Below are 17473 nucleotides of genomic sequence, written 5' to 3'. Positions count from 1 at the left end.
TAGGTTATTGTGAGGATTAAATATAAATCAATTTATGCATTATGGCTAGGAATTTAAAATCAAAATATTTGTACATAGGAGAAAAATATATTTTTAAAATATTTATTTATTTATTTATTTGAAGTCAGAGTTACCCAGAGAGGGAGAGACAGAGATGGCTACAAAGCCAGTGCTGTACCAGGCTGAAGCCTGGAGCCAAGAGCTTCTTCCAAGTCTCCCTTGTGGGTGACAGGGACCCAAGCTCTTGAAACGTCTTCAGCTGCTTTTCCCAGACCATTAGCAAGGAGCTGGATTGGAAGTGGAGCAGCTGGGATACGAGCTGGTGCCCATAAGGGATGGTGGCATTGCAGGTGGCAGCTTTACTCTCTATGCCACAATGCTGGCCCCAGAGAAAAAATAATTTATTGTTAGGTTTACTCTGTAAGTTTCTTCAGACAGGAATAACCTTATCATTTATTCATTAATAGTATTTGGTACTGAGGATTTCTATAAAACAAGGATGACACTCCCTTAGATTACAAAAAAGCAACTACGCTTCCAAATAAAACCTTTTCAGCAACACTTTGTTTCAAATCATAAAAGATCAGACAAGAATAAAATAAATATTCCTAAATTACAACAATCAGGTTCTCCTATTTTATTTTTCTTCATAGCACTTAGCACTATTTGACATTTTGCTTGTTGCTTTTAACTCAATAGAATATAAGCATGTTTAGGACAAGAACTTTGTCTTATTCATTGCTCTATTGCTAGCATTCAGCACAATGACTACTAGTATATCATGGACACAAAATATTTTTAAATAAGCAAGGGGGCCAGCATTGTGATATAGTAGGTTAAGTGTCCACATGTGGTGTAGGCATCCCATATGGGTGCCGGTTCATGTCCTGGCTGCTCTTCTTCCAATCCAGCTCTCTGCTGATAGCCTGGAAAAAAATTAGAAGATGGCTCCAGTGCTTGGGTCCCTGTGCCTACGTGGGGCACCCTGAGGAGGCTCCTGGACCCTAGCTTTGGAATAGCCATCTCCAGCCATTGTGGCCAGTTGGGGAGTGAACCAGTGTATGTAAGACCTTTCTTTCTATCTCCCTCTCTGTAACTCTGCTTCTCAAATAAACACATACATATTTACAAAAAAAATGAGTTAATGAATTTCATTTGTGTACTATTTTGAATTTATGTCTTTTTTTAAAAAAAGTATTTATTTGTTTATTTAAAAGTCATAGCTACACAGAGAGAGGCAGAGACAGACAGAGAGAGAAACCTTCTATCTCTTGGTTCATTCCCCATATGGGTCACAACTGCCAGCACTGGGCTAGGCCAAAGCCAGTAGCCAGGAACTTCTTCCAGTTTTCCCACGGGGGTAGCAGGGGCCCAATCACCTGGGCCATGTTCTGCTGCTTTTCCCAGGTCATTAGCAGGAAGCTGGATGGAAAGTGGAGCAGCCAGGACTTGAACCAGCACCCATATGGGATGCTGGCATTGCCCGTGACAGTTTTACCCACTACATCACAGCGTCAGCCCCAAATTTATGTTCTTCTTAAGTATCCTACCCTATCCTCCTTCCTTCTGTTTTTGAAGGACTTTATCCCCAACATCTCTAAGGAAATAAAAATATCAATCATGTAAAAAATACATCAAATTATGTTTTGACCTTCTTTAAACTCTTCCTTAGACTACTGCAAATTCATTTCAATCAATCCTTTATTCTTTCCTATTTCAGTAAAGAACTACCATCCTTATCTAAGACTCATATTTTATCTATGTTCTGGAACCCACTCTCCACCAATAATTCCAGGTCTCCTGTATCTTATTTCCTTCTGGCTGTTCCCCATTAACATATAATTATGCTACAGTTCTCCCTTCAACTTAAAATGTGTTCCTTTATCTATGTCTTCCTGCTATGGTCTGAACAGAATTTGGCTATCCAACTCAAATAGATATTTGAACCCCTATGTCATGAGTTAGTGGTGCTAGTTGAGTGAAGACTTGATCCAATTATGATGTTTAGGAAGGGGCCCTAGTCACTGAGGGTCTGCCTCTGAGGTGGTTCTCATGAGGTGGCCCAAGCTATTGTCTGCTTCCTTGTTCACTATGTTATTATTCCTTCATATACACTCTGCTATTACTTTCTTCATTTTCACCAGATGGCTGAACCAATGGAGCCTACCTGATTTAGGAGGGTGAACCTCCAAAACTGTGAGCCAACATAAACCTTCTTCCTTCATAAGAAGCTTCTCTCAGGTATCTGTTATAATGGCAAAAATCTGACTAATACACTCCTACCTAATATAGTATCTCCCCTTCCTTTCACAGTCTAATTTCTTAAAAATATTAGCCAATAATACTGTCTACTTCTTTATTCATCTTTTTGCTCTATAATTCTCAACAATCTAGCTCCACTCTCTCCTCTCCAATTACACAGTGTCATTAAAATCATCTACTCCTGCCGGCGCCGCAGCTCACTGGGCTAATCCTTTGCCTGTGGCTCTGGCACCCCGGGTTCTAGTCCTGGTTGGGGCGCCAGATTCTGTCCCAGTTGCTCGTCTTCCAGTCCAACTCTCTGCTGTGGCCTGGGAGTGCAGTGGAGGATGGCCCAGGTGCTTCGGCCCTGCACCCACATTGGAGACCAGGAGGAAGCCCCTGGCTCCTGACTTCAGATCGGTGCAGCGCACCTGCCGTGGCAGCCATTTGGGGGGTGAACCAATGGAAGGAAGACCTCTCTCTCTCTGCCTGTCAAAAAAAAAAAAAAAAATCATCTACTTCTGGGGCTGGCATTGTGGTGCAGTAGGTTAAGCTCTCACTTGTGACAGTGGCATCCTATATCAGAGTCCTGGATGGGACCACGGCTGTTCTGCTTCCAACCCGGCTCCCAAAGAATGGCTCAAATACCTGAGGCCCTGCCACCTTCGTGAGCAAACAAGATGGAGTTCCAGGCTCTTGGAATTGGCTTATACCAGCCCCAACAGTTGTGCCCACTTAGAAAGTGAACCAGCGGACTGAAGACCTCTCTTTGTCTCTCCCTTTGCCTTTCAAATAAATAAATAAAAATCTTCAAAAACTTACCACTGTAGCCTTTGATAGTTGACTATTCCTCCTTCTGCAAATTGACTTCTGAAATTGGTTTCAATTATACTGCAATATCCTATTCTTTAATCTTCTTCATACCTCTAATCACCTGACTCTCTATTTCCTAATAACTAACCAGTACCTTACAGATTCTCTAGTTAACCCAGGATTCACAACTCACCTGTTGAACTATTCTTTCACCATTACCTCCACCTCTCTTTTCTTTTTCCTTAAAATTTTGCTCTACTGTCCTTACAAAATCCTGTTCTAGTCTCTTTTTCCTTTATTAGTTTCATCTTTTGTAGATTACATAGGTTCACATCTGTAATCTGTTCTTCCACTATGTACACTATCTGGGTAAATTTACTAAGAATCCATGTTTTCAATGATCACCCTTATTCTGCTTCCTAATGGCAGGTTAGCTTAATTACAGCCTCCTTTCTCCCATCCTCTGATGATTTTACAGGCTGAATCACTGGATCTCTCTCCAAAACAACTAATGTCACAATTCTTGAGTATTTCAACATCTGTGAAGGTTTCATTGTAATACTTTGACTTCTTAGCTCTTTGAAATCTTCTCACATAAAGGATTTTGCTTGCCTTGCTACTTTAGCCACTTATTTCCCTAGCTATACACTTGACCTTGTCTTCTGAAATGTCAACCATCGCTTTCTATTTTCCTAGCATATACACCCTTTTAAATCTCAACTTCAACTATCTTTTAACCCTATTATAACCTCTAAGCCCTTGGTTCTAGCATGTTTTACTCCCTCATCTACCCCTCTCATGCCATCTCTTCCCTCTTGGCTTAAGGATATTATATTTGATAGTAATTATTTTAAAATATATTTAAAAGATTTATGTGTTTATTTCAAAGGGGGGGAGGAAAGAGGAAGAGAGAGAGAGAGAGAGAGAGAGAGAGAGAGAATATGAATATATCTCTTATCTGCTGCTTTACTCCCCAGATGGCCTGACCAGCTGCAGCAGGGCTAGGCTGAAGCCAGGAACTCAAGTAACTGAGCTATCATCTGCCACTTCCCAGGCACGTTAGTAGGGAGCTGGATCAGAAGTGGAGTAACTGGGACATTCTGATATGGGGTATGGGCAACCCAAGTAGTGGCTTAACCTGCTGGACCACAAAGCCCCAACCAGATAGTAATTATAATCTCTTCTAACTTATATTATCACGCCTCCTCTCTGTTATTTAACTATACTTGTTGGTAAAACCAAAACTGTGGTTAATACCATTTTTTTTTCTTACTTTGAGCCTATATCTTTGTATTAACCACATTTCTAGCTTCTCTAAACCTGATGTTTGAACATGTGCCCTACACAAATAGGTCACACACATCTCATTCTGGACAACCTGATAAAATGCCAAATTACTTTAGCCTCCTGCCTCCCTCATTGCCCTCTTCTCCCCAAACTCAGGAGAAGTCCTCCTCCCAGTGGTCCACTTTTAAAATACAAACCAACCAAAATCCGGAGTCTACATTCCCAACCACCTCCCTTATGGGGCTCTCTGGTACTCCAGGTCCCTACATCTGCCAAATGCTAGACCAATATGTTCAGCACATAAGCCCCAGAACCTACTAAAATTACTCAAAGCAGCCAATTCTAAACCTGTTCATCCAGACACACCCATTCCTTTTGGCAGAAATCACAATAAAGCTTCTTCCCCACATTTCCTACCACATCCCTCTGCCTCTTGACAAACCTCAGTGCTGCCCTGTGTGGCTTTCTGTGGTGTGACGTGCCTCTTCCTTCTGAGAACAGTAATTAACTATTTTTTTCAATGGCAATCATCTCTGGACCTAACCTCTAAGTATACCTTAAAATCCACATTGATAAATTATTATATTTTAATGTGTGCAACTAAATGAAGTAGAAAAAAAGCACCAAACTATGATGAGTAGGTCCACTTTAAATTATGATCTTTAACTTAACCTGCATCCTTAATGTGCCAGCAGCAATCTGCATTTTCTTTGTTAATTTCCTACTATACTCTTGAAGTCATTATTTTGTACCTCCTTTTTCCTCAAATATTGATATCTCTTATCCCATTTTTGCTTTCAGCTGATTAAAGGAGAACACTGACTTAATCAGCTAACTTCTACAGATGCTCATTGTCACATCTATGGATCTGCCTTTGTGTCTATATTCTGTATTTCTGGTTACTCTGGATAAATTCATTATTTTAGCTTAGGTCAATCTTTCTATATGTTCTCTAGATTCCATTTCTTATTTTTGCCTACTCAAGGACATTGCTCTAGTAATTCTCTAAGAGTTTTTTATCTTTCTACTAGATTATTCCTTTCAGCAAACATACTGGTATTTCTCCCATCTTAAACAAACACACAAAAAAATCTTGACTTAATATATCCCTTCAGCTATCACTCACTTATGTTCCCTTTAATTACAGCAACTCTTGGACCCATAAATCGAGGAGTCTTGAATATGTTGATAGAAAATGTACTTTATGAAAAAAATGACTTCCATTTTTTGACTTAAATAAAGTACCAACTCACTATGACATGTCTGGACAGGATAAAGTTTGAGGCACTAAGCAGAATAAGGAACTAAATTAAGTGATCCATCAGAGCAACATGAATTTTAAAAAAAAATAAAGCAGAACAAACAGTTAATTTGTGGTGAAGTTTGGGTCTAAGAAAGGTGAAATCTTTGATGCTTTACAAAAAAATTGGTGGGACAATTCCTGAAAGAAATCAGCAGCTAATGAATGGTTAATTCATTTTTTAAAAAAGGACGAAATGATGTTGGGAGAAATTAACCTTGTTCATGCCTTTATTGAAGAAGATTAATGATTAACAGCAGAAACAGCAACCAATATCATGGAGATCTTCATTGGTTCACAATTATGACTAAAAGATTTAAGAGAACAACCTTTCTGCTCAATGGGGGCCAAAACTATTGTTCCCAGATCAGCTGCAGACAAGATCAGAGTTTTCTATGGAAATTTCCAAAAAGTATGATCAAGACCTTGAAGAATTTCTTCAAATAATTATAAGAAGTAAAACATGGCTTTACTATTAGGATCCTAAAGACAAAGCACAAGCCATGTGTTGGCTACCAAGAAGTGGAAGTGGTTCAGTCAAAGCAAAAGCAGACTAGTCAAAAGCAAAGGTCATGGCAATAGTTGTTTGTAATGCTCCAGGCATTTTGGTTATTGATATTCCAGAGGGCCAAAGAATGATGTCATATGCTTATTATAAGAGTGTTCTCATAACATTAGCCAAATTTTAGCAGAAAATACCTGAGAGATTTTCCCCTTCTCCATCATGACACCATTCCTGCTCATTCCTCTCTTTAAAAAGGGTCAATTTTCTGAGAATTTCGAGAAATCATTAGGAATCTACCTTTCATTCTCACTCGACTCCTCTTTTTGTTTTGTTTCTTTACTAATCTTAAAGATGACCACAAAGCCCATCCCAACAAATCTTTTTTTTTTTTAATTATTTTATTTGTTTGAAAGAGTTAGAAACCGAGGAAAGAGAGAGAGAGAGAGAGAGAGAGAGAGAATATCTATCCACTGGTTCATTCCCCAAATGGCTGCAACAGCTGGAGCTGGGATGATCTGAAGCCAGGAGCCAGGAGCTTCTTCCAGGTCTCCTACATGGGTGCAGGGGCTCAAGAACTTGGGCCATCTTCTGCTGCTTTCCCAGGTGCATTAGCAGGGAGCTGCATGGGAAGTGGAGCAGCAGGGACACAAACCAGTGCCCACATGGGATGCCAGCACTGCAGGTGGGACCTTTAACCCACTGTGCCAGAGCGCTGGCCTCCCTGATAAACCTTTTAAAAAAAATTGATTAATGTGCTAAGGGCTGTAATGAAAAAAGTAGATAATGTTAAAGAACAGATGGGTAACATAAACAGATGAAAACTTAGAATGAATCAAAAGGAAATGTGAAATATAAGGAATTGCAATAAAAGAATTGGTCAGAGGAATGGGATAAATGGTTGAATAAGGAATCTGTTGTTTTTGTAAACCACAATGGGAGATTTATCCTATATTATTACACCAACAAGAAAAACTGAATTAAGGAGAAAATTGATAAATACATGCTTTATGAAGTTCTTTTAAACATCTGAATTAGCTCTTAAAAGGAGAAAGATAAGAAATAACAATATTATGTCAAGCTAATAGGTTATAAACTTCAGTTTCTATGAAATTTTAGATAGCTTGGCTGCCTCAAAAAGTAAGTGTTATATTATTTCCCATCTCCTACTTTATACTTCAATAATAGTTAATCTAATATTTTAGAAATTTTAAAGGGAGTTTTCCTAATACTCTTAGCTACTATGAGAAATGTATGATTTTTAATTTATACAAATTGAACTAAATTTTATATATTTCCATGTTTAAAGGTAAAAAAAAAACCACACAAAGTGAGAAGTAACTAGTATTACTGATCCACATCCTCATCCATTTCTTTGTTCAGTCAACAAATATTTGCTGAGTATTTCTTCATTATAGGTGACAGAACATTCTGTTCATTCTAGGCAATAAATAAAACAAAAATCTTTGCCCTCAAGGACTACCATTCCTTCACTGGAGATGTATTTTTAAACAAGTATATACCTGTAAGCATAGATTTTATTGGAAAATTAAAGCAAAGGCAAAGGATTAAAATGTTGGGAAGAAATTCTTTTTTATGTACATTGGTTAGAAGAGTCTGAAACAGTGACATTTAAAAGAAAGTAAATTATGAGATTTTTCTGGAGGCAAAATATTCCAAACAGCAAATGCACAAACCCTGAAATGGGAACATACTGTGCTTGATGTGCTGTGGAACAATATAATTAGCCAAGGGTGAAGAGTTCAAAGTCAGTCCTGCTGGGCCCTTTAAGAATGGGAGCTTTTACTAGAGTGAAATAGGAAAGACTTAAGGATTTTGAGCAGGGAAACCAGAGATTACATATGGTCTTGGCAAAAGGATTACATTTAGGCAGCTACTGCAACTTGTTAATGACTTCCTGGGAGTGATAGTCTAATTTATGTTGCAGATAAAAAAGATATTTGCTGATGCAGTGGGATATAAGCGAGAGGTGAAGGGTAACTCTGTTTTTCACCTGAGTAACTAAAGAATGGAATTTGCCATTTACTGATATGGGAAGCAACAGCAGAGTAAACTGGAAAAGAGGGGGAAATAAATTCAGTTTTGGATATGAATATTGAGATGTCTACTAACAATAGATTTTTTTTTGAAGTCCGTTTTCTTGGGAGAGGCTTTGACTAACGACTTGTAAATTACTGGTATAGGTGATTTTCAAAGGCATAATAGTGAAAAGAACAGGTTTGAGGAGTAACCCCAGTGAATACTCCAATATTTAGTTATAGGAGAGATGAGGAAGTATCAGAAAGAAAACGGGGAGCAGTAGTGCTGCAGACACCAGACAGAGGGTTTCAAAACTAAGTGATAATGAGATCAAAATAGCTGATGAGCCCGTTTAGAATGCAACTGTAAACTGGCCACTGCACTTGGCTACCAGCTATTGCGGACGTTCACAAAAGCTGTTTTGGTGGAGTGGCAGGATTGACAAAAAGCTTGAGTATCTTATTGTACAAAGAACACACAGTTCTCTCGCAAGAGATTTCAACAAACTGCGCTTAAGAAAGACTGAGCTGGGGGAGACTGGAGAGATGTTGAAGGTTTCAGAAGAGAGAACAAAAGAGATCCAGAAGTGTGGGTCGAGTGAATGAAATGGGAAACTTCAGCGTAATTTCCCGGGCAGCACGAGGGGATCCTTCAGTTACTAGCGAGCGCGACAAATCCCAAGAGCTACGTGCTTTTCTCTAGTCTTGTTCAACTGCTGCAGAAGAGTAGAACGTTGCGACAAGAAACGAGTTTTAAAGTGGGATAGTGTGAGGGCAGGGCAGAGAATAATCGTCCGGTCTGGTGGCTCCCAAGCCAAGACGCTCACAGAACGAAGGCATTCAACTTGCGAGCGCAGCCCAAAGAGAACTCGTCTTTTCCCAGGGTAAGCGCAGCAGTTCGTTTTTAAAAGGCTCCGGTAGGGCCAGGAGCCTTTGACGAAACCCAGAGGAAAGGTAAGGTGACCCCTTCCCCAATCCAGGGGCGGGTCGCTCCGGGCCCCGCGGGGGTGGGCTTCGGTGTCAGCGCCGCAACTTACATCCCGAGGTTCGGCTGCTTACGGCTGTTTGTCGGAGAGAAGTACATGGTGGCGACTGGCGAGGGAGCGGTGGTTCACCGCTGCCCTGGCTGCTCCGGGAGTCCCCGTCCCCAGACCCCCGGCGTCGGCGGCTCCGGCCGAGCACCGGAATGTTTGCCGGGCGTCATGGAGACGGCGGAGTCCCGGCCCAACAAGCGGCCGCGCGGTTGGCTGGCGGCATGAGGCCGAGGAGGAGGGCGGAGGCGGAGGGGAGGGCAGAGGGTTGGTGGAGCGGGAGGAAGCTCCGGCCGACGACTAGAAGGAGGAGGCGGGCGGCCCGGGCCCCAGGCCCCTCCCAGGCTCTGAATCTCCCGGCTGCAGGCGGATGGATGGGGCTTCTTCAGGCGCTGGCGGCAGCAGCGAAGGTGGCGGCGGCAGCAGCGGGAGCGGCTGTAAGTGCAGCCTCCACAAACCATCTCTCCCCTCCTACTCCTGTTTGGGGTGACGGACTCCTGAGGTGTCCTCAGTCCCCTTTCTCTCCTTCCCCTCCCCCACCGCAGAGTACCGCCCGGAAGACCCTGAACTTCCGGGGCGGGGCTCCCGGAGAACGCGCCCGGCTCGCTGGCGGCGCGGAGTGGCGCATGCGCAGCGCGCCTCCCCCGCCCACCGGCTCCCTCCCCCCTCCCCGCCCCTTCCCAGCCCAGTCTTTTTGCCTGCGCTGTGGCGGCGGCGCGGCTCTTCCCCGGCGTCCGCGGCGCGCTGCGAGTCCGCTGCGGAGTGAGTTCGCCTCGCCCGGTTCGCATCCGGCCGTGTCTGCGGTCGGCCCCTGATCCCGGGCGGGGTGGGGCTAAGCTGACCACCCTGACCCGTGGCTCCTCCTCTTTTCCTCCGTTTTTCCCTCTGTTGTGTCTCGCTCTGCAGCCCCTGTGGTGAGCAGGCTCCTGGGCCAAGCTGCCCTTTTCGGAGGGAGTGAGGGAGGGAAGAGAGACTCGCCCAGGGCCTCGCTGTGAGGGGACAGGGTGTTCCCAGCGCCCGGGAGGAGCCCCCGGAGCAGACGCCGGCCCCCCTCTGAGTAGCCTTGTTCTTTCAGCTGGTAGTGGAGCCGTCCCGGGCCTGGAGCCCGCCTCTGGTTCTCGCATGCTTTGTGACCTTGGGCGAGTCACTACACCTCTCTGGGCAATAGTGTTCGCTATTTAAAGCCTCCTGCAACGCTGAAACTCTGCAATTTTGCAGAAAAATGTATGCAATTCCAAGACTGGCCTGGCTACCAGAGGCCACGTAACCGAAATGAGCCCGGAGTCGAGTGAGCCTTTCGTCAAATCAGGGGTGGAATGAGGCACCCTATTGATGAAGTCGCGTTTATCCCCTACCGTCGGGTACGACGTGCAGGACTCAAGGCTCATTGATGTTTAAAATTTGCCATGGGATCCTTGTCCTAATTCCCGGCCATCTTTTTCAAGCGGTGACAGGGAGTGAATGGTGAGCTTGTGGTATCTGCGTTTCTGTCTCACTGCTACTGAGGCTTTCTTTCCTTTGATCCAGATGGTGTGGTGGCTCGATTCTCCCAGTGCCTGGCTGAGTTTCGGACGTGGTTAAGAACCAACTGGTTGAGGTTCAATGCAGACAAGACGGATGTGATGCTGGTAGGCAGGGGGCACACTTGGAGATGAAGGGAGGGAAAAAGCCACACTCCCTCAAGTCATTATAAGTATCCTATTGCTCTTCTTACATGTTCCAGGGTTTGAGAACTTCTGATGGGCCAGTAATTTCCAGAATTTGGGTGAGATGAAAATTATATATCAGTAATATAAGAACTGTAAACACATCAGTTTGTAATATCCTGATAAAATGGGTCCAGTGAATAAAACTCTTGGTAAAAATTCTGAAAAGAAAGCTACACCTGTTCTTGAAAGAGTCAAAGGTTTTATTAGTGTTTTAGGGTGGTGTTAATAATACAAACCCTACTAACCAAAAGATGCTGACTGTCGCATAGGTGTGAGTCTTCCAAATGTCATGCATTACTGCTTTGCATCCTGCACTCTGCCTAGTAAAATAAAGGTCAATTCAGTTTATCTAAAATGTCGTTTTTAAAAACAGTGTGAAGTTTTTTGGTACTTGAGTATTTTGAACCAAAGTGGTAACTATCCATAGATTTTAACTGCCACCGTCATGCAGATAGGGCATAGACTGTCACTTTTAAATAAAAATTTCAGGAAATAGCTTACAAAAAAACCTTAAATGATTCATGGACCCTGAAAATCATTAGCTATAGAATTTGTGTTAATGGTTTTAATGTGTTGCTTTTATCTATTTCAACCAGCCCTGCAGTTCTAAATTGTTAAAAGTGTAGGTAATTTTTGAGTTGCATAACAGACAGGGTTGTATAGTGTATACATTACTTGCATTTGAGTCAGGTATTGGTACTGAATAAAAGGTTGTATTTCTTGGGTATATGTAAATTGCTAAAGAATTTTATTGATTAGTCTAAGGCACTGAAGTAAAATTGTAACCCAAAATGCTTTTGTTAACAGTGAAATAACAGCTTTGATTGTGTTTGTGTGTGTTTGTGTGTGGGCGTGTGCATGCCTTATAGCTGTTATAAAATTATTTAATGATTTTTGAATGGAGGATTCAGTAAATTGCTTAAAAATAATTTTCCAATGTAATAGCAGTTTTGAATAGCTTGATGCAATAAAAATTCATATTAGTTTGCCTGAAAGGAAAAAAATGAGGCCTTTAGATGGGAAATATGAGCTAAAAGAGGCATTTATTTAGGCTTTTTATAGTGATTTTTTGTTTTGGGACATAAACCACAGACCTCATATAAAATCGGAATTAGCCACCTTTTTAGTTTAACTTTAAACATTTTACTATCTAACAGAATTGCCATTTTGAGTATCATATTATTAAGTAATATGAAGTGTAATCATTTAAACATCATATTTAATGGTGAATTTTCTTATGCCTTTAGCTCTATTATGCCCTATTTTCAACTCTTTTAGGCTTTAAAGATACACTTTTTGTTAACCCACGTATAAATATTTACTGTTTGCATTTGAATACAAAGAAATATCTGTTGAATTAATCCAAAGTGCTGAAGAACTAAGGGTAATGGATGGAACTAACAAGGAGGTATATTCAGACTTAATAAAAGGAAGAATGCTCCAAACCAAATGTTTGGGGCTTTTTTTTTTTTTTTTTTAAGAGCAGCCTCTTCATGAGATGCAGTGACCCAGTTAGAGAGTGTGTTAAACAGACAAGCCTGGTAGGAAATCACGATGGGGATACCCACTCATCAAGGTAGAGAACTGAGTAGAAACCCCTAAGAGCCCACCCAGCACTAAGCTTCTATGACTAACAAGTAGTTACTTATTTAAAATTTTATTTATTTGAGAGACAGAATTCCCATCTGCTAGTTCACTTCTCAGATGCTTGCAACAGGTCACCTCAGTCCAGGTTTCCCATGTGGGTGGCAAGACCCCAGCTACTTGGAGCCATCACCACTGCCTCCCAGGTCTAGAATCAGGAGCTAGACCTCGGAATTGAACCCAGGTACTCTGATGTCTAATGTGGGACATGGGCTTAACCTCTCTAGGCCAAACACCCACCCCAGTTTTTTATGTAGTTGGTATTGAAGAAGGTAAGCAAGAATTTGGAGAAAGACTTTGCCTTTCTTAAGCTGGCTCCAGAAATTTTTACAGATAAATATATCACTGCAATATAATGAGTGGATGTATACAAATTCAGTAGTAATGTGTACCTTGACTTACAGTTTTAGAGCTGTGTCTGTTTACCCTTACAATATCTAAATCTAAGAAAACCACTGAACCAACATTTCTCAAAAAAGGGAGGAAAAAAATGTAGAGGGAAGCTTTCTTTGAAAGATGCCATCTAAAGTTAGAAATATTGATAGGCAATAAATTTATAAGTCATTTAGTAGTAAGGTGGATACTCGTTCAAAAATTGCTCAGATCTCAGTTGTCCTGACAGTTTCAGAATTAATTCAATAGTTTAAGGGACCGCTGCCCTCTGCTCTTTATCACAGTTGGAATTTTTGTTGATGGCTTAAGTGAATTATCAAAGATTCATTGGACTTAAGCCAGCAAGTTGTTGCTGTGTCTTGTATCTTAATAGCACTTAAACATTTTTCCTTTTGGTAGCTAGCTATATACTGCATATATTAGCTTTTGTGTTTTACTGGAAAATCTTCCTCCATCCCTTCGGTATACAACCCAAGTTTCTAAAACCTCTAGGCCCCTTACTGTTTTTATCTGTACCCACCTCAGGTCCATTCGCATCCATTGTTCTTTGCCTTCAGCTCTTTTCAGCAAGTATATCAAGTGAAAACTGTTTGGATATGAACTAATTTTTAAAAAAAGGCATTTTTATTTCAAGTCCAAAGGACTAACATAATTCAACAGAGTAACTGTTAGAAACTATATAACCATTCTAAGATATTTACCCCTGCTAAGGAATTCTGAAAAACACATTTTCTTAAAAATGAAATGAAAATACGATACAGTAAATAGTAAAAATTGTTTGTAGACTTGGGAACCTTAAAGTTTTCCTTTCTCTTCTTTCCTTTCCTTTTCTTTCAGTAGAAAATGTGCATCAGATGTTTATATTTAATTGGTTTACAGACTGTCTGTGGACTCTTTTCCTGTCAAATTACCAGGTAATGTCCTTTCACTTAGCAGCTACTTCATATGCCTGTACATGCAGTGTATTCATGCACAAATTATTACTGGGCAAGAGTGTGAAGTTATTGTTGAATTTTTAGAAATAGCAAAATGTGTGATGGAGTCTAGCATTTTAAGAGAATACAAGTAATCTAAGAAAACCTCCCCTATATTGCATTATAGGTATGGATTTTAAGCAAAATTATGTATGCACACATTTATGCAACATACCATAGCCCTGGCATCACATTATTTCAGGGAATTAATGATTCTCATAATTAACTGATTAAATTTGATAGTCATTTTTGAAACTACTTTAAGAACCACCCTTAGAAATTTAAAAAAAAAAAAGGAAAAACGGTGTTTTGAGTAAGACATTTTAATTTTTGGTTTAGTAAAACTTGTCAGTGCTTGTTTGAGTATCGCTTTTGTATTGGCCAGTATCTGCCCTAGTCATGGAAGTGAAACATCTTTGTTACATCAAGGCCATTGAGCCAGTATATTAAACTTCAAATTGCGGCATTGCAAATAGTTTCTCCGTGGTTACAGTCAACTAGATCATTTTATATTCATCAAAGAAGAGCATTTCAGTACCTTACAGTTTCAAGTTGTGTCTAGTGCAAAATTTGAGCCTTGCACAACTATTTTGCCAGGGTGACAGAATACCTAAAAAAAACTCCTTAATCTCTGATCTCACCCCCCTGAAGGTTTTGGGGACTTGGGATTTTAACATTTCCTGTTGGGAGTCAACCAGGAGAGGAATATTTGTCATTTCAAAGTGCAGTTCGTGCCGCTGTTGCATCACAGCAACATCCGTTTTCCTGCAAATGCACTTTAAAAAAGCCCCAGACGTCAAAGAGAACCTGTTTCCCCCGAACTCCGTCAGCACCTGACGCGGCTCCCGGGGCCGCCGGCTCCCCCGAGCCCTCCCGGCCCGCCGGGGCCGACCCTCAGCCCGGCCGGGGGCGGTGTCGGTGTCGGCGCGCGGATGCCCGCCTCCCCCACACCCACCTTGGCTCCGCCCACTCCCCCCGCCCCGCGCGCTCTGCCGCGGCCGGGAGGGCTGGCCGCGGGGCCGCGCGGGCGCGCGTCCTGGCTGCCGCGCGTGCTCGCTGGCCTTTTCCCTCCAGTGCTGCACAGCCGGGGCGCCGCGAGGGGGCGGAGTGTGGTGTGGTGGGCGCGCTCGGGCGGCTCCTGCGCGTTCCCGCCGAGGCCGCGGCGGCGGGAGCGGCGGAGACGGCAGCGGCTGGAGTCCCGTTGCCGAGTCTCACATCCGGGTTCTGGCCGTGACCCAGCTGCGGCCGCCGCGGAGATGTGACCCGGCAGTACGGCAAATATGGCGGAGGTAAGGGAGCGAGCTCCCCTCCCCGTCCCGGAGCGGGGCGCCCCCGGGCTCTGGTCGGGGAGGAGTGGAGTGGGCCTGGCCAGGAGAGGCCCGGCCCTGCCGGCGCCACTGCCCACCTGTTGTCCGGAACAGGCCACGCTGTGGGCGCGAGCTTTGCCGGGAACTTAGTTGGGAAGGGTCCGGGGGTAGCAGGAAACGGAGGCGTAGTTGGACTTGGGGGGCAGTTTGAAGGGTCGGGAGCTGCGCAGCAGTGCGGGCGGCGGAGGAGGGCCAGCCTGTAGGGGAAGGGGTGCTGGTGGCGCAACTTGGCCGGCCGGTGCTAGGGGCCGGGAGCGGAGCTGCTGCTTCCTCTTGCGAAGTTTCTTCCCTCCCTGGCCGAGATGCTGTTGCGCCCTTCCGCGTCACCCCCGCAGCCACCCATTTACTTCGCGAGGAAAACCCAATGCGGAGCGGCCTGTGAGAACTTACTTTCTTGATAGTGGAGCAGCTAACCTGGCCGCCGCCGGCCAGCCCTGGAGGGTGGGGAGTCGCCCCCTTTTCTCCAGTTTCATTCCCCCCCCCCCCCCCCCCCGCGCCTTCAGCGCGCAAAGGTAGAAGCTCAGTTGCTTTTCCACCTTTCCCCTCTCCACTTTCCGGGCTTGTTTTTGTTTGCCTTTTCACTCTACCAAGTCAAAACTTTTTTTTCCCCTCTAATAAAAGTTTTCCTTCTTTGAGATACATATATATGTATAATTTTTTGTTTGGTTTGGTTTTGGTCTCTTTCCTCTTCTAGTAGGCAAATTCCCAAAGCTCCTTTCTTCAGTGGTAGGTGTTTTACGTGTTTGGACCTTAGATCCGTGGGTAAAGAATTACTGTTGGTGTGTGATCAGTTGGAATCTGTATGTGCTACTGAAAATTTTAAAGTTTTTGCGTCTGATTTAAGCCTTTAAATAAACAGAGGAAGTTTTGTGGAGTTGTTTTGTTTCGTTTACTTTTATTCCTTCACTTGTGGAAGGATTTCGTTTTTCGTTATCCCCTGGAGTTGGAAATTATATATTTGGACTTTTCGGTCTCTTAGGAGCTAAGGTACTCTATAAATATTTTTCTTGTTTGAATTGCTATTTTCATGGTTTTAGAGGCACCCAAAACAGATTCAGGAAGTTGGTAATTTTATGTAGTGATGGCTGCTTTTGTCAACACAGTGATCCCTTTTAAGTTTTGAGATACAGAAACATGTTTAGTTATGGAAACCTTTTCATGTGACTGTTGAGTGAAGAAACCTAATGGTTAATTCTTCTGGAGTGGCTCTTATGGTATTATTTCTGCTTTCTTTATCAAAACTGGCTTTATGTTTATGTCCGGGATTACTTACTGTTTAAGGAGAAATTTTGCTCTAGTAGATTGTTGCTAATACTTTTTAAATATATTTGATATTTCTAATTTGCAGCTAAATTTAGGTCTTAGATTTGACTCTTCGTGGTTATAAAAATGTAGTTAAAGGCCTATGGGTTGGAGAATAGTATTGCTGTTTCATTTCTGTGATTAGATTCATTTTGTTAGTCTTGAGAGTAGAGACCCAGATTTTAGTCTTGGTGAAGTTCTTACTCTTGATTTATTTCTTTCATATGTAAGGGGGAGAAATAGTGGGCAGCTAAATTTAAATATATTTTGTTAATTAGTCTTCAGTGGGCCTTTTTTTCCAGAGTGCCCATTAGATAAGCAGTGTTATGCTATGTAGGTAGTGTTTCATTCCCTAATGCTGCTGCTTATGGTGGTTTGAGCTTTAAGCTGTATAGTCATTCTAAGGCAAGATACAGTTGAAGGAAAATAACTTACTGTGTGAAAATACAGTGAAATTTCAGTTTAGGGAAACCATCACAAATGTTACTGCCCAGAGTACTAGGAACTTTGTATATGTGTTAACATTTTTTTCTCATTTCAGAAATTAAAGATGATTGCTTTAGGGTAAGATAGAAGGAAAGCAATACTTAAGATCACTAGTCATTTCCTAATATTTCCTAGTATATTTTTTAGTTTTCTTAAACATTTCAATACTTGAAGAATGAAGCTCTCATGTTTTGTAGAAATGCATGGGTAGTTCAATTCAGAAAAGCAGAAGCCTGGATTTTGCTTTCAGTGTATTTATTTAATTCTTGGTATCTTTACATAATTCATCTTTCGAATTCTTCAGTTACCTGTAGATGTTTTATTTATACTGAATTTGGAGGCAGAGTAGTATAAACTTCTTGCTCTATATCCTAGAAAAAAAATG

The 17473-nt window shown here is 42.3% G+C and overlaps 2 protein-coding genes across 49 annotated transcripts in view; one reads left to right on the top strand and one right to left on the bottom strand.

Moving 5' to 3' along the window:
• Positions 1 to 9358, bottom strand: part of DNAI4 (dynein axonemal intermediate chain 4) — an 84563-nt gene extending 75205 nt beyond the window's left edge. For all 3 annotated transcript variants that reach the window (XM_008265088.5, XM_017346207.4, XM_089337247.1), the window contains exon 1: positions 9220 to 9358. In XM_008265088.5, coding sequence (XP_008263310.3) covers positions 9220 to 9266 — 47 coding nt within the window. In that variant the 5' untranslated portion in view covers positions 9267 to 9358. The remainder of the gene's footprint in view (positions 1 to 9219) is intronic.
• A 27-nt stretch (positions 9359 to 9385) lies between these two features.
• Positions 9386 to 17473, top strand: part of MIER1 (MIER1 transcriptional regulator) — a 68222-nt gene continuing 60134 nt past the window's right edge. For 3 of the 46 annotated variants that reach the window (XR_016237300.1, XM_089337256.1, XM_002715938.6), the window contains exons 1-2: positions 9405 to 9650; positions 10741 to 10841. Coding sequence is in view for 33 of the 46 variants with exons in the window: in XM_089337256.1 (XP_089193382.1) it covers positions 9584 to 9650; positions 10741 to 10841 (168 nt within the window). In the remaining 13 variants the exon portion in view is untranslated. Of the gene's footprint in view, positions 9651 to 9856; positions 10128 to 10740; positions 10842 to 10936; positions 10979 to 13796; positions 13874 to 14929; positions 15223 to 15443; positions 15679 to 17473 lie in introns of those variants that run through there. The other 43 variants (XM_089337259.1, XM_070078315.2, XR_011390673.2 and 40 more) reach the window with 36 other exon arrangements.

The sequence above is a fragment of the Oryctolagus cuniculus genome, chromosome 7, assembly GCF_051225735.1.
Source record: "Oryctolagus cuniculus isolate XC-2025 breed Fujian yellow rabbit chromosome 7, ASM5122573v1, whole genome shotgun sequence".
Classification (NCBI taxonomy): Eukaryota; Metazoa; Chordata; class Mammalia; order Lagomorpha; family Leporidae; genus Oryctolagus; species Oryctolagus cuniculus.
This window is presented reverse-complemented; position numbering and strand designations above follow the sequence as displayed.